This window comes from Pungitius pungitius, chromosome 9 (genome assembly GCF_949316345.1).
Source record: "Pungitius pungitius chromosome 9, fPunPun2.1, whole genome shotgun sequence".
Taxonomy (NCBI): Eukaryota; Metazoa; Chordata; class Actinopteri; order Perciformes; family Gasterosteidae; genus Pungitius; species Pungitius pungitius.
This window is the reverse complement of record NC_084908.1, coordinates 9,573,065-9,594,315: the sequence shown is the minus strand read 5'-3', so window position 1 is coordinate 9,594,315 and position 21,251 is coordinate 9,573,065. Positions and strand designations below refer to the sequence as shown.

Genomic DNA, 21,251 nt, shown 5'->3' with positions numbered 1-21,251 from the left:
ATTATATTAAATTAGATAAAATATACCCATCGTTAGTGATGATGTTATTAACTTAAAGTCAGTGATCTCGGCTTATGAGCGCACTCGGCCCATTATTACTGTAATATGACATCAGCAACAATTGCCAACAGTAACGTAATAGATATACTGTATATAAAATATTCTAGGTAGGTGAAGAAAATTCAAATCTTGACAACCAACAAGTCAGCTTGAATTTAAAGGGGCATGTTTATTGAACATACATCCAGCTTGGCTGTTGTGATAAATGGCTTGTAATCAGAACATTCAAATATGTGCAAAACCACCTTGCAGGGACCGGTAACGAAAGAAAATGTGTCTTAGGTAACAGCAAGACAAGTTATCAGCCATATTGTTAGTCAAACTCCACAAAACGTCGTCCAAAAGAAGAAAAAATGTTTTCTCAACAGAAATAATTATACCCATAATAAGAAAAAAATCAAACAAGAAAGCTAATGATTTGATAACATTTTTTAAAGCAACTATTTGGTTCACAAACATGTTACACAATATTATACATTTGCAAATATATAGTGGTTCAGAATCATCTTTTGGTTCCAATATTTTTTTTAAGGAATCAGCCGATATGAGAAAAAAAGCTTGTCTTGGTACTACATGTACCACAATCACACCATAACTCATTCTAGATCACAAAAGCATTCATATGAAAAGCACTTAAGAATGTGTTCAGACATTCATGGGTAAGATTAAATCATCTCAATGTAAATACAGAGAGGTCATCTAACAATTTAACTTGTGCTAGAAGTTCAAAGAGACATCTTCTGATACATTGTTTCATGGTAAATATAGAAATCTGTGAGAACAATTGTCTGAAACACTTGTGCTTTGCAGACATTGCAATGTGTGCTTAACGATATATAACGATAAATGACGCAATTTAACATGACCACTTTCCAATTGGTTTCAAAGACTGGGCCAGCTTAGATTTGACTTAAATTGTAAGCCTTTCATAAAAAAATGCTTCTAATATAATCAGTGTTTTTTTCCTTGGCAACCATCACTATCTACTTTATTATAGCTATTTAAGGATTTGGATTAAAGATTTAAAACAGTCATGTTCCTAAAGGTATTAAGTAGATACATATGATGTAATTATGTCTTTTGTTTTACATCATGTCATACATCTTTCTTCTTTTAATCTTGTGATGTAAACCTGTGTTCATAACCAAACACAACCACCAAACTGTTTATAAAATTGCCAGATTCTTTGCTTTCATATTCTACCGAAAAAGATATTTTTTCAGTCATCGGGGCGCACCTGTTATTTACACCATGTTGGCTACATAGAATTATCCTCATATGAAGTTAAGTACAGGATGAACATACACATTGACTAAAATAGATATTTTGCTATTAGGAGCATTCCAAATGATTGTCAGGGCCACACATTCAACAACAATATGTATTAAATTATTTTTATGTAGGTGCTGTGTACTATGACAAAATCAGCCTTCATGGACCATTCAGGGAGCTCCAATAATAGTTGAATTAATGAATACCATAATGAAAGCTGTGGTAAATTTGTGCTAGTATTAACATCCAGACAAAGACTATAAATGTTGTATACTGTACAGCTGGTGAAGGTGGTCATCTAAGTGGCTGACAAAGAGTTTGAGGTCTGGTGTCGGCCATCTCTGATGTAATCTCTAGGCAGCTTTTTATTCTGTATTTCTTTTGGTACCTGCTTTCTCTGCTGTCACTCAGCTTTACTGAAACGTATCATTGTTCATCAAGATCTGCATTATTTGTTTGGGCACGTGCTACACACATTCATTAAACTAATACAAAATGATTGTGTACAAAGTGAATCTGCCGCATTCCTTACTGACGATCTAAAGAGGTCCATTTCCTACGTTTGTCTCAACAAAACCCCACTAAAGACAGCAAGTCATGTACTGCAATGTATGAATTAATTAATTAAAGCATTTTCAATTTTGTATTTCATTTTAATTAGCTCAAAGCTTTCTTTCTAAGATATAAAAACTTAGTACAAAATAGGAACAACTCACATTAGGATTTGTAAATGCACTAATACTCCTCTATAACTAGCGTGGCAGATATAGAGCAACAAAAACAGACACAAGGCAGAGCAGATGTTACTCGCTGAAAAAGAGCTTAAGATTTATGAGTCTAACGGGACTCGCACAGTCTTGTTCTTGTGTCCCTGTACAGTACCAGTTGACAGAAGTACACCCTGTAGCAACTCTGCATTGCACTCATCCAAAATGTTCCTGCTGTTGAGGGGATTTTTAACTTTTTTTAACTTTGTAGCCCTGTGCCTTTCTGAGTGGTTGCAAGCGCCCGGTGAGGAGAGCAGCGAACATCCTGTCCCGTCGTCACAGCTTCAGCTATCAAATATTTCACTGTGTCAGCAGCTTCTGACGACAAATGGACTTGTGAGTGTGTGTGTGTGTGTGTGTGTGAGAACTCTCAATGACCACAGGCTGTTTAAGGCATCGAACTGCCCAAACATAACCCCAGATACACAGGTTAAGGCCACTGTTCCAGTGTGTGAAAGAGGAGCAGGCGTTCTCAGTCGAGATTCCCCTTCTTGCTCCCCACACCTGTTTTCATCCAAGATGCGCACATTCTATAAAATACAAAGTATTTAGACATTGTGTGCTCACATACAAAAGCGCAGGCCTCCATGCTCTGTCCCTCGTGTCCTGTCTTTCCATCTGCGTCTCAGCCCTGAGGCTCAGTGCTGGTGCCGTGGTGCGGCCCCTCCTGCTCGTTGATGGTGTGCAGGAGGAGGCACACCGGAGGGTGGAGTGGGGCGCTACCTGTCTGGGGAGCCGGCTGAGGAGTTCCCGGCGATCCGCGTGTAACCCGTCTGTCCGGCCCGCCCAGTGCCTGCTCCTCCTCCGCGCCGTAGGAGGCTCGATGGCCGCAGCTGTCGCAGAAGTCGCCCACCTCCTCCTCTTCCTCTTCCTCCTCCTCAGGTCCCTCGCGCCCCAGCAGGCTCTCTAGCTCCCTTAACTCCTTGCCCTCCTGGCCTGCCCCTTCAGCCCCACTAAAACCACGCGTGCCGCACACACACACCTCAATCCCAGAGTCTCCCGTGAATCGCCTCCTTCTTCCTTTGGGGAGTCGATCTTTGTCCTCGGCACAACCCTCTGATGGGTCCTTCAGCAGTGGGTCTTTGCAGGATTCGCCCCCGCTTTTGCTTCTCTTCTCCCGGCTGGTGGGCCCCTCCCGGTTGTTGAGCCCATCGGAGAGGAGTATCACGCTTGACTCGTGCGCAGTCTGCGAGGGCTTGTTGTCCGGCTTTGGCCTCAAGTCTGAGGGGAGGGATTGCGGCTCCTCTATGCTGGGTCTGCAACACACAGTGTCGGAGACCGGGGGCACCGGAGTTGACTGGATGGTTGGACAGTGTCCCTCCTGCTGCTCGTGAGCCAGCGGGCTCGAAGCCAGTGAGGACGGGCCAGTGTGTAAGGCACTGTAGGGCGGGGGAGGAGTCTGCGGCCGGTTGACCACCTCTTCGTAGTCAGGCAGGAGGTAGTTAGGCAAAAACCCTAACGGGGGAAAAAAAAAAAAACATTTGCAGTTGTACAAATATTTCCGACAACTAGATTTGTTTTACAGGGCAATCAAAACGCACATGGGTTGGTTTTCCTCCCTCCTGACCCAAACACCTTTCAGTAGGACCTCAGTGAACTTCCCAGACCACTATTCAAACATTCCCAGAGCAATAGGGGGACAAAACAAGCTCATTTTTGGGTCAGTTCTGTGCCGAAGGCCAGCGCAGCGCTGTGCAAGATGGTGTTGCAACACTGGCGAGGTACCAAGGGGAGCAATGCAGGCCGTTTCCTGAAAACTGGGGCATGCAAACAGGGAAAGTTCTGACGCTGTGTGAAACCAGGGATACATGTCAGTGCAAACATTACATTTGCGCCCAAGGACCCATGCTTTATTTAAATCCTTTAATTTGAGGTAAGTGGAAAACTACCGATTAGAAATTCTTTAAAAATATTATTCTAGGATCCAGGCATGAATCGTCTAAGGGAAACAATGAAGGGAGCTACTGGATTACATCTTCTACTCTAGCCTGACACGGGAGTACTGTGAGTCATACTCTGCAGCTGGGAGGCCTAGTAATGCAGTCAAGAACAACAGATGTATACAAACGTTTTTTAATTTTACGACAAGATTTATGTAGGGTGTGACATTATGTTTGCTGGGTACCAAAAAAAGTTTCCGCACAACAAAATTGTTTCGTTTTTTTACAAAAGTAGGTGATTAAGGTCTTTGTGACCATTCTTTTTCACAAAAATGTTTGCGGGAGATAGGAGAAAGACCTCCCTTGAATAGCCCAGACAACAGTCAATGCTTTACAATGACGTGGATACAAACCAGTCTGTGTGACTCATTCATCTACAGTGAGTCCATTTTTCTTCTTCTTTCTTGCCACTTGGGGGCAGCTAACACAACATCAGCACTCAATTAGAGCAGTGTTTTCTGTCCCCCTGACAAATGTCAGATGACAAATGTCAGATGACAAATCAGATATTTACTCCTCTTCAGCTCTATTCAGATTTTCACCAGCTACTGAGAAAAAAAGGTTTTGATAGCTGCTAAAGGCTCCACCGTGTTCACCAGAAGGTTCTGCTTGTACCTGACAACGTGGACAACATAGTATCCACGAGCCCTGAAAGGAGCTGAAAGGAGCTAAATAATCCCATGAGTTGGGTGATGCTGCAACATTAAGCAATCCCTTTCACACCATCTCCTCATTGGGTCTAAGGGTTAATATGAGAATGTTGGATTTGGGAAGCTTTAAATGCTCCGAACCGTTGAAAGGAATTGACAGTCATCAACACAATTCATACATCTGAAACAACCAAAACACAGTTCCCCATCGGGTTAAATCCTCATGGTGTGTGTGTTTGTGCACAGGAGCTCTTACTGAAGTAGAAGGGCACAGAGGAGTAGTTGTGTGCTTCGCGGTACGCGATGAGGTTGATCTCGTGCTGCCGTTGCTGCTGCTGCAGACGGTGTTTGGTGCGGCGATGGTGACACACACAGCAGCAGCTCAAAATGAAGATGATTGCCCAAACCAACCAAAACCCTGAAGTGAGAGGAAGAACAACACTGATCAACATGTTGTGTTTACAACATGACAGCAAAATAGATTAAAAACAGTAGAGAGGGCGGTTAGCTTTGTATTTTAAAGTAACCTCACACAGCGAGGAATAGGTTTAACCCGTAAAGACTCTGCTCGAGGATATCCTCATTGTTTAACTCTACCAGCTTGGGGTGATGGCTGCCAACATAAACACTGCAGATCAAATCATGTCAACATCTGGTTCTTACAGAGTGAAACATTTCCCATGATTATATGCTGTGTGTATCTGCATTACAATGCATGGAATCTGATGCATTCAATGATCGTTGAGAGGTCAGAGTCTCTACAACAAAGCCTTGACAGATTTCTCTCTGAAGTAACCCCAAACACATTTCTCACTTTGGGAGACATTTGTAAATGTTTGTGACATATTCTGCTCCAACTGGACAGGTAAATCAATGATTCCAAAGAAAAAAAAAAGAAAGTCCTTAATGCTTAATGAACTAAATCACACAGGTCAGGTCACACAGACGGGCCTTTCCAACGAATCTCAACGGGTCGTGTAGCTTTCTTTCCCACATTTGATTTGTACTGCACCTCTTTCTGAGGAGGCCACTTACGGTTGTCCCTCCATCTTGCGATAATAGTTGTGTTCCCAAATTGTTCATTTTACACTAAAAGAATTTGAATAAATTTGCTCAAAGTGTTCCTGAGGAATCCCATTCATGAGAATGGACGCATATGAGGTCACCGGGACCATTGACCCCAAAAAAAGATGCACAGGCTAAGAATGTCATGAATAAGGAGACGGTAAGAAGGGGTGAAGAAAAAGGAAGTAGAGGCACAACACTTACACCAGAGCTCATAGTAGTAGCTGCAGCACTGAGAATTTCCGCAGCAGTGTCCGGACTCACAGATGTAGCTCTGGTTGTTGACTCCATCACAGTGCAGAAGGCTCTGCAATAGACAAGCAGTGGCCCTTTAAAGAGGAAAGTGTTATCAACATCTCAAGTCTTAAGACAAAAAAAAAAAGGTCTCCCAAAAAATCCCCCGTGAGGCATCCGGTTACGGTGTGCAGTAACAGAACAGAGCCCCCCACCATTTTTCATGCTTGTTTTTTGACTCACGCAGGGTGAAGTTACCTTTGTTCTGTGTCCTACACCGATCAACAAAACCGCTGTTTATTACCAAAGTAAAATGAAATCTGGGAATTGGTCTACGTGAAGTTCAACTAGAAAGTCCAAAATCATTGGTTTGGGAACTGTTCCCCGTGTGCAAGCTGCAGATAAATACAGAAGATTATATGAGAGGACATTATGTCATTTCAGCCTCTGTTTTAGTTGTGTTTGAAATTTTTGTGTTTCATTCCTTCTATTTGGTTTCAGTCATTTTTTAAATTCATTGTATGCCCCTCTCAATTTTAGATCTAGATGTTTCAATCTAGCTTCATTTATTTTATTTTCAGCTTAGATAACACATCTAATGCGGTTTTGACCTGACTAACTGTTTGTCTCTCTCTCACTGCTCCTTCATCTTGTTGAACAGAATCGTTACGACTGACGGTACCTTCTTTAATCATTTCCAGAGGGAACCCTCTTTTACTTGGTGACATTGACACCTGTTTTCTTTCTATAAAAGTGTGCCATCACAGTGAGACAGCATGCACAATACCTGGTCCCTTAAACCAAAGACACTCCAATAATGGATCATAATATCTGCACTTTTTCTACTGTGACACATCAACATGTCTTTTGAGGAAAAAGGCCTATTTATAATCAAAATATTTCTGAAAACAGTCTATTGTGAACTTTTTTCCCCCCACCAGCTTACTCAGAAATGTACTGTGTCACAGTTTTAGGTAGAGTAGTGTACAGTACACACTGGAAAGACAACAAAAAACATGCATGCTAAGAAAGGATGGTAAGGTAGAAAGTCAGTAAGCATGCGTCTGTCTTTTTCGAGTGCTGTTGATTTACACCAGCGCCGTTCGCTCTGGGTAGGATTCTAAAGACACAATTGATAGCCTCAGTGTTCAAAATATAAAAGTGCACTGATTTTGTATATACTTACTACATAAAAGGAATATGATACAGATGAGCTTGTAAGATGATTTCTTTACATGCCTAACTCTGATCTTTGCTTTAGAATATTGACACACTGCAGGTATTGAGCAGCCGACATTATGCTTAGCTCTGGGGTAAACAGGTCCTCAACACTTATGGTGGAGAGCCGCTCGAATTTCATTAGGGTTTAAAAGCCCCATATCAAGTGCAACAGAACAAGACCCCTCAGCATGTCGCCTCACATCTAGTAACAATTTAACTTCTAACTAACAGAGTTTAGCCAGAGCCTAATCAGAATCCCAAACTATTTGACTCAAAGTCCACTTGCATCCAAAATGAATTTAATCATCATTTATCTTAATTCCAACCATCGTTGTTTTTGCTGTAAATATGACAAAAGAGCACCTCACTGATAGTATCCAATGAGAGGTTACCGATGTGAGAGCAGAACAGATCGACCTGCAGACTGACAAAAGACAAGGGAGCACTGTAATCTAAATCCTTCCAAGGGTCCGCGGTGCCTTTCCAGCAGGATCACTCATATGTTTTCCTACTGATTAGTTTAATGATTAGCTAGCAAAGCTTCTACGGAGGGATTGTTTAGATTACCAGCGCAGGTCCCAGATCGTAAGACATAATGATGCAGGGGTCCAAAAATCCCAGAAACGTCCTTCAAAACTCATGGGTGATTATCCCACAAAAGCAGTCAGACGGCTCCCAAACACTCTGTGTGTCTCTCCCTCTGCCTCCCCCTCTCTCTCTCTTTCCCTATCCACCCTAACGCGCGCGCACACACACACACACACACACACACACACACACACACACACACACATACACACATACACACACACACACACACACACACACATACACACACACACACACACACACACACACACACACACACACACACACACACAATCACCGCACTCCGACCCAGCCCCACACAGTGGACAAGGATTGCTCTACGGAAATTTCCAAGCAACAGTTGAGGGCAGGCTCCTAGCTGAGCCGCGCTGCACGACAAGAAGGCACGCAGGGGGCCGAGAGGAGTGTGTGGGAGTGTGTGTGTGTGTATTAGTGTGATGCCCGGAGAGAGGGACGAGGAACGCACCAGAGAGAGCCGCACACGACGGTTACACAGGAATGATTCGCCGCGCACAAGATCAGCACAAACTAAATCGCTGACATTAAATCCGGCCGCAGATTTGACTAGTCTTTTCTCAACAGTCGTTACGGCCTCATCAACAAAGACGCCGTCCCGGCATAAAGGGGTTTAAAGTGACTGTGTAATAGACAAAGAATATTCTGTTCCTCCACTTTGTCGCTGGTAACTTCAGCTGTTTTCACGCACAACTCTCCACCATATGCTCTCGCCCTGGCAGGCTTGTTGCAACTCAATACAGACACCCACCCAGTTTGTTTGGGTGCTCGGCCTGCGCCGGATAAAGACCGGGCCCAGTGTGAAAAAGGGGGGTCCGGGCTTTTGCTAACAAGTCTCCGTAAAGACAAAGGGCTCCATCTAAACTTTAACATGCAAGGTAAAAATCAGCTGACAGGATGTCAATCAAACAGCTGACCCTGAAAAACACGCAGGTCGCCGGATGAACGGTGATCCTGTAAAACAGACAGTGACCAGGTTAAGAATCTGGACGGACTAGATTCCTCTGTCTCTCATTCAAAACTGGCAACAGCAAAACAATCCACCTCTCTCATGCTACACCAGAGGATCAACAGGGGATTTGGTTACGGTCCCAGAAGCGATTGCTCCGTCACAAAATAATCAACCTTTACGATGAGAAGCTGTTGAAATGAGCAGACAATGGGGACAGTTCAAAAATCCCCAGGTGACTATCAAAATACCGTAACGGGAGATAACTGGCCACAGTTCTTAGTTAATTCTGACTGCACCGTTGAAGTCGATGCACTTATTTATTAGTGTCCTGCAACAAAGAAAGGTGCTGTTTAATAGTCATCAAGGCTGCTGATGGATATTCAAGAAACAGTCAACGCCAAAGTAAGCCTTTCACGTACGAACCGCTAAGCGGGCTCATTTTACCTCAAAGCTTCAGCGTGTGGTATATTTGTTGTGACTTTTGGATACCAGACTTGGAGTATAGCCCACAATAATGGCGTCCTGAAGCCACTCAAGCCAGACACAGTCAAGCTGAACTTCTGAGCTATGACAGGAAGGAGGCAGGAAATATATTACTAACGTTGAGATGTTTGATGCAATAACAACACTGCACCTTTGAGATGGTTCTTGTAATTAAAAGGAAACTTTAAAAAATGTTTTAAGACAGGCGGTTTGGAACTAAGCAGTATTGCATTAAGGAGAAAAAGTACAAAAATATCATTCTTTTTCAGAGAATTTCCCTCTCAAGTTCTTTTAGTTTGGTTTTGTGAGTGAATGGGACTAAAATAGTTGATTGAACTTATAATAGAGTTGATCATTTGAGCCGTGTCTTGCTGGTGAGAACAGAGCTAATGCAAACTGTTTTACTCTGTACACAGTTCCATAACTCGATGGTTCAGGCTCACGTGTGCTATGACGTCTCTGCGGGACTCTTGGAACGCAAAGTAACTTAAACCATCAGCACTTATGTCAACCTTCAGAGGTTTTGTGGCACATAGACTACTGATTAAACAAGCAGTGGTATATGTATGAATGGACTGATTAGGTGCTGATACGGGACTTAAATGATAAGTTTTCCCCATACTTTCTCACAACAAATGGAATGACAAATAGTTCACATTTACACCGATAACCAGACTGCAGGTTTTTAGGTCGATAGCATATCAATCAAAGCTATTTATTTGACATTTCTCCAGTGATAGGGATGGGAATGAAGATGTAAAGCTAGATTATTATGAAAATCTATTCAGTGTAGCTCAAGAAAAAGTAGTAGTGACGCATTCCTCAGTCTGTTATCAGCAAAAAAATGCAGATGCAAAAATGCTGTTGCTGCATCTCTTTAATCACGGTGAGTCGAGCACTCTAGATACAACATAATAAAATACAGTTACAGAATGCCCCTCACTGCTGTGTGCAGCGCTCAGCTTTCAGTGAACAGTCACATGACCAAGAATAATTGCTCACTAAATATACCCTGAATGACTAAATAATTCCACCCCGTCCAAGTATACACACTAAGATGTAAAAGTTGAAGAGAAACAAAACAATATGTAATATTGCAACCACATTATCATCACCAAATCATCAGGGTCAAACTGATGACATTGACAAAGAACCAATACCCCAGTTGGCAGGTGCGGGTACTATTGTTAAGAATAGTTACTTAAAGCTCACTTCTAACTTCTATCACCTCAGAGGTTGCAATGTGTCTGAAACAGTGAAATGTAAATCATTATCATCAGTCATTACAGGCTCGTTAACACCCTATCGTCATCTGCGTGCAGATGTCTACATCTGTATTCACCACATATGGAGCATCAACACGTGAAGACTCCTTAAAACATACTTTTTTTTAGAAAGAATAAAACTGCCAAGAGACCTGATGTCTATCTCATTTAATAAGTGCACGTTATTACAATGTCACTGTCAACACACTCAGGAATCGAGTATCTTGGCGGAACTTTTTTTCTGTTTCACTGGCAAACATAAATGGAGGACTCCGGTGACAGTGGGTGCCTGGCTGCTACGTCTACCCGTGTGGCAGCACGCATACCTGAATATCTACTTTTTACTGTTTACGCAACGCGCTTCTGGCTAGAATGTCAACCGTTCACCATAAACACAACAAGAGAGCAAGGCCCCTTACGGGCGAGTGTCCCTCTAGACGCGCTAGCTCCGGCACGTTAGCAGCTAGCGTTAGCCTCCGAGCATCTCTGTTGACAGCGCAGCACAAGTTGAGTCAACAACAAACAATAACAGACGGGCTTTGAGGCAGTAGTGACGGGGCTTGATATGTGAAAATCAGACAAATTAGCCGGGTAAGTAGCTAGCTGAAAGCCCAAAGAGAGAGAGGGGGACGGGGGTGGGGAGAGAGAGAGAGAAAGAGAGACTTGTTATTGACTGCTCAACCCGGGTTTATTACCTTTTCTGCCGCGGGCTCGGTGGGGGTGACAGGGCCGACGGCGTGCAAAAACAACCCCATTGTCACAGCCGAACACACGCCTCTCATTCCTCCAAGTAGCTGCGGAAAAAAAACACACACGCACGCACGCGAACACTTTTGTTTAACAAAAAAACGCGTGTTCGATTCTCCTCAAAACTATTTCGCGGCCCCCGTCGCGCCGAAGGGCCGCCTCGTGCGCCGCCTCCTCTGCGCACTGGGCATTTCAACGAGGCGCCGTGCTGCTGTCGGTGCCGCTGCCTGATGCAGCTGTTACACAAGCCGCTCCTCCGGCACCCTGCCTCGGTCCGCTGGGTGTGGCGTGGTCACCTCGACCCGATCCATGTGCGCAACGTGATGGGCGTTTGGTTGCGTGGATCTCCAGATTCGCTACTGGTTTCGCGGACTGGTCCGTGATTGGACGGCCCCGGCCAGCTGGGTAGAGCCGGGCCAATCACTGATCGGTGCGTCTCTGGTGCATGGCCTTGTTGTCTTATGTTCCCCTTATCGAGATTATGAGAACACACGTTCAAAAGACAGTCATCTCAATTTTGTAATCCACCTATAATAGACCACAATTAATGTCAAGTCTGCTAATGAAGAAATTAAATGAAAAAAGGTACAGAAATTGATCAGATATCAACCATTCATATGTTTTATTGCTGATTTGCCCCCCCATAAAATAGAGCTTTAGGCAGTCCACTCAATTGCACTATCACCTAATTTTCAAACGTCTGATCATGCACAAATTTGTGTTTATATATGTTTTTAGATACTTGCCTGAAACATTTTCTTCCAGCTTTCATAATCAAAGTTTTATTATTAACATTGTTGAATAACAATGTTCCAACACTGTAACTAAACTCAGCTTAATCCTATGTTTGCTTGAAGAAATTGTCCCAACCAAATAACAATTTTGTTAAAAAATTCTCTGGATCCTAAAGTAAAATATAATTCATTGTATGTTTCAGTGTGGCAAGATTTTTAAAGATGGACATCTTACAACCTTGACACCTACCACTTAAACAACATCACTAAATATTAAGACAGAAAAAAAGTCGTCAAATAAGCATGTGCTTAATACCGTTAAAATATAGAATTAAATGAGTATTCAAGTAAAACATCAATAAAATCAGCTGTTTGTGCTTGCTTGAACTTTGCATTGTCATCGTTCATCAATAAAACCAGACATAATATTGCGATTGGCAAATGCTCACCAGTCCCTTTCATGAGGCGGTCTGTATGGTATGCCTAAGAGGCTAAAAACATCATTCTCTGTCGGTGTAGCAAATGGAGTGCCGCCATACACCTTCAAGTTTCCCTGACGCACCACATCTTTGTTCAACGAGTGCTCCGATAGGCTCATTTTCTTTGTCTTTGCGAGGGCTCTCATTGAGCGGTTAAAGTGTGCCGACCCGGTGAAATACATGCGAGCACAGGCAAACTCTTTGTAGGGCACTACGATGATATCCAGCCTCCGGTGGCGTTGGCCGGGTCCTGGCAAACGGCACACACCCATGTATTTCTTCTGTTCACCATTTTCTTCCTGGCTCACCAGGTCATCTTTCAAAAACCCTTAAAAAAGAAACCGCTTTTGTTTTATAAGGTTCCTCTTTTTACGAAGACTAAGATAAGAATGAGACATACTAAAGCAGATGGAGCTTACCGCTCGCATGGAGGCTCTGTAAAACTTTGCTGAAAACCCCCTTGTGGGACTTGCCATCAGGATGAGATATCAGTATGTCGACATCTCCACATGTGGCCTTTCCCCGACGATAGGAGCCACACGCCGTCGCCACGAGGCCTGGATCAATGGCCTGGGTGGCCTCCTTTAGCTGCACATATACAAATACAGACCATCATGTATCCTGAAAGAATTGATTGAGATGTTTTTAGATCGTTGAAATCCAAATAAAAGAAAAGCAGTGTGTACTAGGTGTGCTCTCGTGTCTTTGCGCTGCTACTGGCAAACAAATGAGCTGTTTACCTGTTTTCAGCACAGGGAGGTAGGCGTGCTATTCACTTATTACTTTGACAAGCCCGAGGGAGTACACATGCTTTTGTCATCTATCTAGTCAGCGCATTCTATCTGGCAGTTTTGAAGGAAGAAAAAAAGCAAACAGGTAATACAATATGAAAACAACTAGCGTTGCACACTCTGGAGTGAACAGATATCTGTCTAACGAGATGCAGCTACGGCTTTAGGCTCCAGGAGTTAGTTTTCCCCTATGGGATGCTCCACTTTGTAAGAACACAGTCTGTTTTTACTATTATCAAGCACTCAAGGAAAGCAGACGCAAAATGTTTCCTTCCTTTCTGCTTCCAAACCGGAGAATTGCTTTCAGATTTATCTTACTTCTATGTGCTAGAATAAACATATCAATGAGGTGAAGAAGCCAACATATTTCAGTCATCGTCACAGAACGATACATGTAGATATTACCACAAATATGCATTACCACTTTCTCTATGGCTGCTGCTTCTTCTCTGGGCATACGGTCTAAAAAGTCATCGTAGTGCTTTAGTCCTATTTTCTGAGTACTACTCAGGTGAGCTTTTGTGCGAATGTCCTCCAAAGTGCGAAAGCCCTAAAAGACAAACAAAAATATGTGAAAACAGTGTGTTGTATTTTAGACCTGCAACCAATAATTAAATTCAACTCAATTCAGATAAAACTTTATAGACCACAGCTTTTAGGGACAATTCCATCATAACGCTCCCAATAAGATAATATTGGTACTATATCGTCATGGCCAATTTATTAGTCAGACCCTAATGCAGAGTTCTAATCCGGACTGTTTTTCCTTTTACATTATTTGAGAAATCAGTGGCTCTAAGAACATATTTAACCACATTGTTGAAGTGCAAGCTTGAAGTCACATTATATGTTATTTAGATTCAACATGTTAGTGTGTGTTTGTGCACCTTACCTGTTGATACCACAGCTGTGCAGTTTTAGTTCCTGCACCCCAGATGTTAGTAAAAAGCTCCAATACTGGCACAGCATCACCGAGGTGGTCGAGTTTCCGCAGATGACCGCTCTCCATGATCTCGTCAATTTTGTCGGCCATGCGTTTACCAATTCCAGGGATCTGGCAAGCCTCCTAAAAATGTAAAACAAGTTGTTACGTCTCCTGACGTAATTCAGCATGCGAGTGACTTTGTGTGTGTTTAAGGCCTGTTGCGCCTCTCTCCAGTGTCTGATAAGACCTGCAACGCTTTAGAGGATGAGCGAGAAGTTCCATGTAAAAAGCTTTTTGTTTGCTGCTGTGTGAAGTTTGCCCTCATGCCGCCGAGCTGTTTGGTGGCTTGGTAAGGAGTTTGGTATTGTTTCTATTTATCTCAATGGGTGAGCTGAATTCCTATTTTCTAGGTAGAGGGGAGGTTTTGTTTTTGCTTTTGAGACAAAAATGTCATTTTTGTTGGTTTTCTCTGGTTATTTGATGGCCAATAAATGTCACGGTTGGTAACCCATGATAGCTATCGTCGGGTTTGTTTCACCTTTTGCACACAAATAATCTAGTGCTCGCTTATGTAACAGACTGTACCCCTAGGCATTCCAAAAGGGTGTAACTCAAGTTCTGGTTTTAAAAAGGAATACACGCAAACTAATCCCTGTATCGAGCTCAAAAGGCAATCAGTGCACTTGCCCATCATATTAAAAAAAGTACTCGCTAGAGTATGTCCAACAACTGTACACATTACTGACACTATAAACAACATGATATTACAAGCTTTCCACGTCGGGTTACCTGATATGATGTAATAGGCTTGTGGTAACTCTTCAGTGCGTTGACAGCCTTGGAGTAACCCAGCGCCCGCCACCTGTCCCCCTGGTGGGTGTAGGCCTTGGCCAGCACTTCTAGTTTGTCTGTGATGTGTTTGTTGAAGTTATTCTTTTTGGATTGAGAGGACTGTGCACAGACCCACTTTCCTGGGACCACCCGCTCTGTAGCACAGTCTGAACTGGGGTCTTGGCTGAGGCCAGGGGTCTCCTCTTTGGGTTGCTGGCCAGTGATGAGAGCATCCAGGTCACTTTGCGAGACACCATCTTCTTCACCTTGCACTTCCTCTTTAGTGTACAGAACTGCCTGAGAGGAAAGTGTAATGTTGAACTTTGAGACACACTGATGGTTGTTTGCATGTGTTCAAGGTTGAAGCTTTTTTTCCCCCTATAGTAAAAAAAAAGTATTACTGACAAAGAGTGCCAAACCGGTAAAGGATTTGGAAACCTACCATGTCTGCTGTCTTCTCTTGCTTGTTCGGATCCAATACTGCCTCTGCAATAGATTCGTCAGCAGCTTCGACATTCAGTAGATCTTTTTCATACCGTGTTTCAGATTCTCTATATAGTGAGGACATCAAAATGTTTAAAAAACGATGACTTGTTAAATTTTCCGGCATATATTTGCTTACAGCAATAACAATTTGAATTAATAAATGTGACATACAAGTTAAAAGTGCCTCACTTCTCTGTAGAGTATTGACAGGCACAACCATGTGTTTAAAATTAATCATTACAAGAAACATATACAAGTTAGTATTCTGAAACAGTGTTATTAGGTCATTAACCTGTTGGGTAAAAGAAGGCTGTAGCCGTCAAGAGCTAGTAGTTCTTTTTCACTGATGCACAAGCTCAACCACATGCATTTCAGTAGTTGGACTCCAGGGGGCATACAATCCACTTTTAATAAGCGCAATGCCCTGTCCCTGTCCATGTTGTCATCCACAACAACATGAGTGACACTGGGACACAGTGAACTCTTGGTATGTCCTCCATTCTGCTGAATTTGTCTTTGAAAGATCTGGCATCTGGCATTTCCTATTCCAGCAGGCAGTATGTACACTGTGATGCCATCAAAAGTGTTTCCTGCGACAGAAGAATAATGGGTTACAAAAAAAGAAAATAATAATTTTGCATTACGCTTCTCACGCACGCATGCACAGACACACACATATGCGCACACGCAGCAACAACCTGTGATATTAAATTCTTCTGTTTTTTTCTTTACTGGGGGTGCATCCTTCCTCTGTGACACTCTAGCTCGTTTGACTTTGGGAAAGGCTTTCATTATCCCGTGACGCTGCTCCATCTTTCCTGAAGCGGGGAGCCAGTGGCCTGTGACAAAGAGAGCAGAAGAGCTGCGTTATCTACAACTTGTTAAAAAAATGAAAATACAAACAAAACTAGAACAAAAGCTGTGCACTATTCATTTTGCACTAAAATATATTCATTCTGTATTTGAGTATGTAGTGAGTTCACACAATGTATGTATTGAATCTCTTAAAATACATTTGTTTTTCCTTTTTCTTTCTTCTAATACTTTGTCGTAGTTTTCAAAAGTTACAACTTGACATCAGCAATATTATACTGTCACATGAATATAGAAGAAAATTCGATTATTGTAGTGGAAACTTCAATATAAAGTAGCATCAAATCGAAATACAAGTGATCAGGATCTTAATTCTGGAGTCCTCTTACATCACGTTATATGTGCTTTGTGCAATTAGACCATGCCTGCTCTCAAATAGCTAACCGCTATTGTTAGTACAAAACCAGTACAAACACTAATGTTACATTTATCGTACAGTTAGTGCCTAAAAGGATTCATTGTCAACAAGCAACAACACGCATTGTCTGTACTTTACAATTGTAACAAGTTATATTTTATACAAAAATTGCAAAGGTGCAGAGATAGTGAAGCTATGTAACGTTACTTGGATGACACGAACTCATTTTGCAGTGATAAAGTGTTAGCTAATTTCCCGTAGCTTGTGCTAACGTGCTACATATCCAACAGTCAGAGTTTTGGAGGCTTCACCTTTTTACATTTACAATTACATCTTGACTAATCATATCATATATATGTAATATTACATAGCAATATTTTAATTATACTACTCATTTAACCGTCATGTTTTGGTACTTACCCCTGTTGAGATGGAATCATACGCATAGAAACGGAAAAACAGAGCGCGGTTTCATTTCCGGGTCAAGTGGGTTTAGTTTTTTTAATGTATTTTCTAAATTATACCCTAAAGTCTACATTTACCACTTGTTTTCAAATTGCATTGTTCTTGCGGTAGATTTGAATAATTCATGGTTTGTTTCATTAACGTCGTATCATTGATTGTCTATTTACTTAATGTATTGTAATGACCTCGGTTGCTGTGGTTACGCAGTCCGGAAGTTACTATTCAGTAACATTTTGAGAAACATGGCTTTGCAGAGCTGGATTGATACCCTAAAATCATCAAAGAAAACATCTTTGATACACGATGGTGAGTAGCTTACAAGCATTTTATTTTGTGAACTCGCCAGTCTTTTTATCTTTTTATCTAACTGTTAACGTGAGTGATTTTTATTCACTTAGTTATCGTTAGCTTTGCAGCTAACATTGATCACTAGGCAACAAGCAGGTGGCACAAGTTGCCCTGCAGCATGTTACACATCGCATTTTGACATAAGTAAACGACAAAACTATAAAATACTTTAATAATGTATCAACACCTTGTTTCGACTATATTGCACTATTTAGTCTCGACCTGAAAAAGACTTAACAAGTAACCAACATTGTGAGTCGCTGCTGTTTTTGGTGATTGTTAGCCATTTAAGCATCCATTAAAATATATATATTTTCAAATTCTACTTCCAGGAAAAAGAAAGATCCACTTCCTTTTCATAGATGGAAAAGAAATGACAGAGGAATATGACTCAAACACAGATGAGCTAATTGGTAAGTAACATGCCCTGAGTTTCACAGAGCCACATTCAGCTAACTTACGTGAGTTCTGATTTTTAGTGCAATACGTTTGTCTTAGAATCTTTTCTTTTACTTTTCAGTACGAAAGTGGCGTCATAAAAGTACCCTTGGAGCTCAGGGCCAATGGCAGGTAGAGGTAGGGGAGCCCCTTGCAGGTCCTGTCACCTCCTCAGAATCGGATATAAGGGAGAACTGCTTCAATGTGGGTTTTATTTTATTGTTTCTATGACTTCACAAGTACAGATGAACCCCTTAATTTTCAAGTGGTAATCTTTGTTTGTTTGGATTTACTTTAGAGAAAACACTATTAAATGCTTTGGATGGTAAATGGATTTGAATGTTTCTTGTGTCTCCACAGCCTGTGTTCTTGCGCAAAGACACAAAGACCAGCTTTCAGTGGAGAGTTCGCAACCTTCCCTACCCCAAAGATGTCTTTAGTGTATTTGTGGAGCCATCTGACAGATGCATCATCATAAAAACCTTAAACAAAAAGTAAAAATGCACAAAAAACTGGGGTCATTTTCCTTTCATTTCATTGCACACATGTTGCATGTAATCATTGTGTCCTATAGATGGCACTCTTTACAATACATTTGTCTACACAATAATATGGCAACTGCACTGCATCCTTTCTATGTCTTCACAGGTATTATAAGAAGTTCAGTATTACTGATTTAGATCGCATTCAGCTACCGTTGGACAACACCGCCCTCAGCTTCACTCACACCAACAACACTTTAATTGTCAGCGTAAGTTCGACTCAACATTTTCTGTATCTATACCATCAACGTTATGTTGCAAAATCCTTTGAATTGAAGATCTAACCATTATAAATGTTTTCTTTAATATGTCTATTCTAACATAAAATGTTGAATGCAGGGATAAGGATATTATAGCCTTAGAAATAGTTTTTAAAGTTTAATTTACAATTTCATGCAAATCCTGAGGATTACAAACAGATGCATTCTCTTTTTTTGTAATATACTCAAGGTATATATCTGTACACCTGTCACCCAGGCCTAAGTTTCTGACTTTCAAGCAATGATTCTTATGCCTACAATACTTATTGATATACGATAATTGCTTTATATACTACATGCTCTTCCAACATTGTAGCTGTGAGGGATCTTAAGAAGAGCGACCGGAAGAATGTTGAAGTAATCATTTTCTTCTCTCTTCTATCTCAGTACAAGAAACCCAAGGAGATCTTAACCCTTGAGCACGAGCTACTGAAGGAGTTGAAGAAACTAAAGGTGACCGGCGAATGGGGATTCTGACGGCAAAACTCAGTGAATTCTGACTTAAGGAGCAAGAGGATGATTATATATTGCCTTTGAACAGTGTATATTCAATGGTTGATAGCGTCTAATAAATTAGAGTAGTTAGTCTTTCAATTTGTCCTTCCATTTATTTTTGATACCGACATATTCACTGAATTCCATTATGTGTTTTTTAAATCTCACAAACTGATTCATAAACTTTGTTTCAATGAGTGTTTTCTCAAATGATTTCCCTTTGATAATATACATATTTACATTAAAAAGTTGAATTGTATCGCAACAGTGTACATCTTTGCTTCTTGTTACCAAACCTACTGGAGAGCAATTTTGGTGGGGGTCTCATAACCTACAACCCTTCTTTCATCAATGTCCCTGTAAAACACTCAAAACACACAATGCCTCATGCCTGTTGGTTCCAGGGTCACTGTTACGAGCACATCCCATTTGGGTTAACTGAATACCCTCATGTTCCTTGCATGTAGCGGGCCACCCTGAAAGCCATTACTGAAACTAGTCAGCGAGCAAGCTAGTGTTACTGTTTTCCTTTACAATGAAAGGACCTTCTGACTCTGTGGTCTCCTGCTAAAACGACATACACGCAACTTGGAAATATGTGCGACAGTCGCATTGCAGGTTTGCAAACTGACGAAATGTTATTATCTAACATGGTCGGATACAAAAACAGATACTTTTAGAGTATATATGACATGTACAGAAGAAAATGTTTCTGTGCATTAATGCTTTGAAACAGGATATTTATCTATTATTTAGTAGTAGTTTTTTTTAAAACACTGTCCAGTCAGAAATACTTACAGTGGATTTAAAAAAACAATTCTGTTTAAAAGATCCATACATTTAAATATAGCTTGTTTTAACCGTGTGATTTTGGCATTTTTTTTGTTGCATTTTTTACCACTTTACCACAGAGAGCAAGTGTAAAAAGCACAGGGCTCGCTCACTATTGTGCTTCGTCTTCCTGCAGATGGAAAGAACAGGAATACAAGAAAACCTTTTGAAACCGGCATGTCCTGTTGTTTTATAAATGGCCGTGAGGACCTTTTTGTTAAACATTTGATATATCTATCTATATCTTTATAGATATCTATATCCATATACACTTGAAAAGGAGCTTGGTCAATTCTACGTAAAAATATTCTATAAGAAGTAGGACTTTTGGTCAGATACCAAAGCATTCATTGTGAAGTCTTCATTTTCGTTATTTAGTTAAATGCTTTACAACTTGCTGTGAAAAGCTCGAGCTGCCGTCAAAACAAATTCTCGCGGCGGCAAACACCAACCAACAAATTGGACATCCAGGTCAGGCACTGTGAGAGCAGCCGGGCCCCTCTGTTCAGGGTCTTCTTCCTCCCCTGTCGTTTGGCCTCTGATGGTCATGCTCAACTGCTCATGGGAAGAGGGTTTCTGTTCTGCCTCCCTTTCATTCCCCGAATGCCTCTTCTCAGCCATTCCCCCCCTTTCAGCCGATGCCACATTTTGCCACACAGGCCCCTATGCTTTTTCTGCAACCCTTCAACTACCCTCTCTGCAACCCCCCCCCCTCCAACCCCTCCCTGTGTGACTGGCTTCTTTTTGATAAGTGACCCCTCCTCGTGTTATTATTCGAACCCACTATTGTATAACATGCCCTTTTATATGAGGGTTTACAAAGGGCCCATTTGATCAGAGGGTTACGGTGTGCGATCGTGAGAAATGCAACTACATGGTGGTAACCTTTGTTTGGACCAAAATGGTGGGCTGACCTCATCGCTTTTAATGCATAGCTCAGGCCATTCAGGCCCAAGTCTCACTTGCTGAGCACATTGAATTCAGTAGCTTGTCACAGATATTGCCCCTCAGTTATCTGGGTCTCCAGCTTGGAGGAAAAGAAAAAAACAACAGTTTTGGGAGGGGGGGGGGGGGTAACCAACAATGCATGCTAGCTTTTCGTTCCAAAACAACCA

At 41.7% G+C, this 21,251-nt stretch overlaps 3 protein-coding genes across 5 annotated transcripts; 1 reads left to right on the top strand and 2 right to left on the bottom strand.

Annotated features, from left to right (window-relative positions):
- Positions 1 to 2,588: 2,588 nt before the first annotated feature.
- wbp1lb (WW domain binding protein 1-like b) lies at positions 2,589 to 11,738 on the bottom strand. Of its 2 annotated transcripts, none has more exons than XM_037471267.2 (4): positions 11,229 to 11,738; positions 5,959 to 6,061; positions 4,946 to 5,107; positions 2,589 to 3,554 (listed from the first exon to the last, which is right to left on the bottom strand). In XM_037471267.2, the coding sequence occupies exons 1-4, from the start codon at positions 11,313 to 11,315 to the stop codon at positions 2,725 to 2,727; spliced, it is 1,182 nt and encodes a 393-aa protein (XP_037327164.1). In that variant the 5' UTR covers positions 11,316 to 11,738; the 3' UTR covers positions 2,589 to 2,724. The 2 variants fall into 2 exon arrangements, with proteins under 2 accessions (XP_037327164.1, XP_037327165.1); XM_037471268.2 differs by lacking the exon at positions 11,229 to 11,738 and adding an exon at positions 7,777 to 7,882.
- Positions 11,739 to 11,895: 157 nt separating this feature from the next.
- poll (polymerase (DNA directed), lambda) lies at positions 11,896 to 17,259 on the bottom strand. The gene is made up of 9 exons (XM_037471262.2): positions 17,178 to 17,259; positions 16,225 to 16,365; positions 15,819 to 16,116; positions 15,483 to 15,591; positions 14,999 to 15,337; positions 14,177 to 14,350; positions 13,706 to 13,834; positions 12,913 to 13,081; positions 11,896 to 12,821 (listed from the first exon to the last, which is right to left on the bottom strand). The coding sequence occupies exons 2-9, from the start codon at positions 16,337 to 16,339 to the stop codon at positions 12,460 to 12,462; spliced, it is 1,695 nt and encodes a 564-aa protein (XP_037327159.1). The 5' UTR covers positions 16,340 to 16,365; positions 17,178 to 17,259; the 3' UTR covers positions 11,896 to 12,459.
- A 143-nt stretch (positions 17,260 to 17,402) lies between these two features.
- On the top strand, positions 17,403 to 19,538 carry dpcd (deleted in primary ciliary dyskinesia homolog (mouse)). Of its 2 annotated transcripts, none has more exons than XM_037471270.2 (6): positions 17,403 to 17,528; positions 17,903 to 17,983; positions 18,091 to 18,212; positions 18,369 to 18,502; positions 18,657 to 18,759; positions 19,198 to 19,536. In XM_037471270.2, the coding sequence occupies exons 1-6, from the start codon at positions 17,465 to 17,467 to the stop codon at positions 19,285 to 19,287; spliced, it is 594 nt and encodes a 197-aa protein (XP_037327167.1). In that variant the 5' UTR covers positions 17,403 to 17,464; the 3' UTR covers positions 19,288 to 19,536. The 2 variants fall into 2 exon arrangements, with proteins under 2 accessions (XP_037327167.1, XP_062420334.1); XM_062564350.1 differs by lacking the exon at positions 17,403 to 17,528 and adding an exon at positions 17,804 to 17,822 and having other exon boundaries at positions 19,198 to 19,538.
- The last annotated feature ends 1,713 nt before the right edge of the window (positions 19,539 to 21,251 follow it).

Coding starts and splice junctions, on each gene's coding strand:
- wbp1lb (XM_037471267.2), bottom strand. CDS start 11,315: ATGAGAGGCGTGTGTTCGGCTGTGACAATGGGGTTGTTTTTGCACGCC. Junction 6,062..11,228: donor CCGAGCCCGCGGCAGAAAAG/GTAATAAACCCG, acceptor TGTCTATTGCAG/AGCCTTCTGCACTGTGATGG. Junction 3,555..4,945: donor CTCTGTGCCCTTCTACTTCA/GTAAGAGCTCCT, acceptor TTCCCCCGTTAG/GGTTTTTGCCTAACTACCTC.
- poll (XM_037471262.2), bottom strand. CDS start 16,339: ATGGAGCAGCGTCACGGGATAATGAAAGCCTTTCCCAAAGTCAAACGA. Junction 16,117..16,224: donor AGAAGAATTTAATATCACAG/GTTGTTGCTGCG, acceptor CTTCTGTCGCAG/GAAACACTTTTGATGGCATC. Junction 13,082..13,705: donor CAGCAGCCATAGAGAAAGTG/GTAATGCATATT, acceptor GTATATGTGCAG/CTAAAGGAGGCCACCCAGGC.
- dpcd (XM_037471270.2), top strand. CDS start 17,465: ATGGCTTTGCAGAGCTGGATTGATACCCTAAAATCATCAAAGAAAACA. Junction 17,984..18,090: donor AAACACAGATGAGCTAATTG/GTAAGTAACATG, acceptor TTTACTTTTCAG/TACGAAAGTGGCGTCATAAA. Junction 18,503..18,656: donor ATAAAAACCTTAAACAAAAA/GTAAAAATGCAC, acceptor ATGTCTTCACAG/GTATTATAAGAAGTTCAGTA.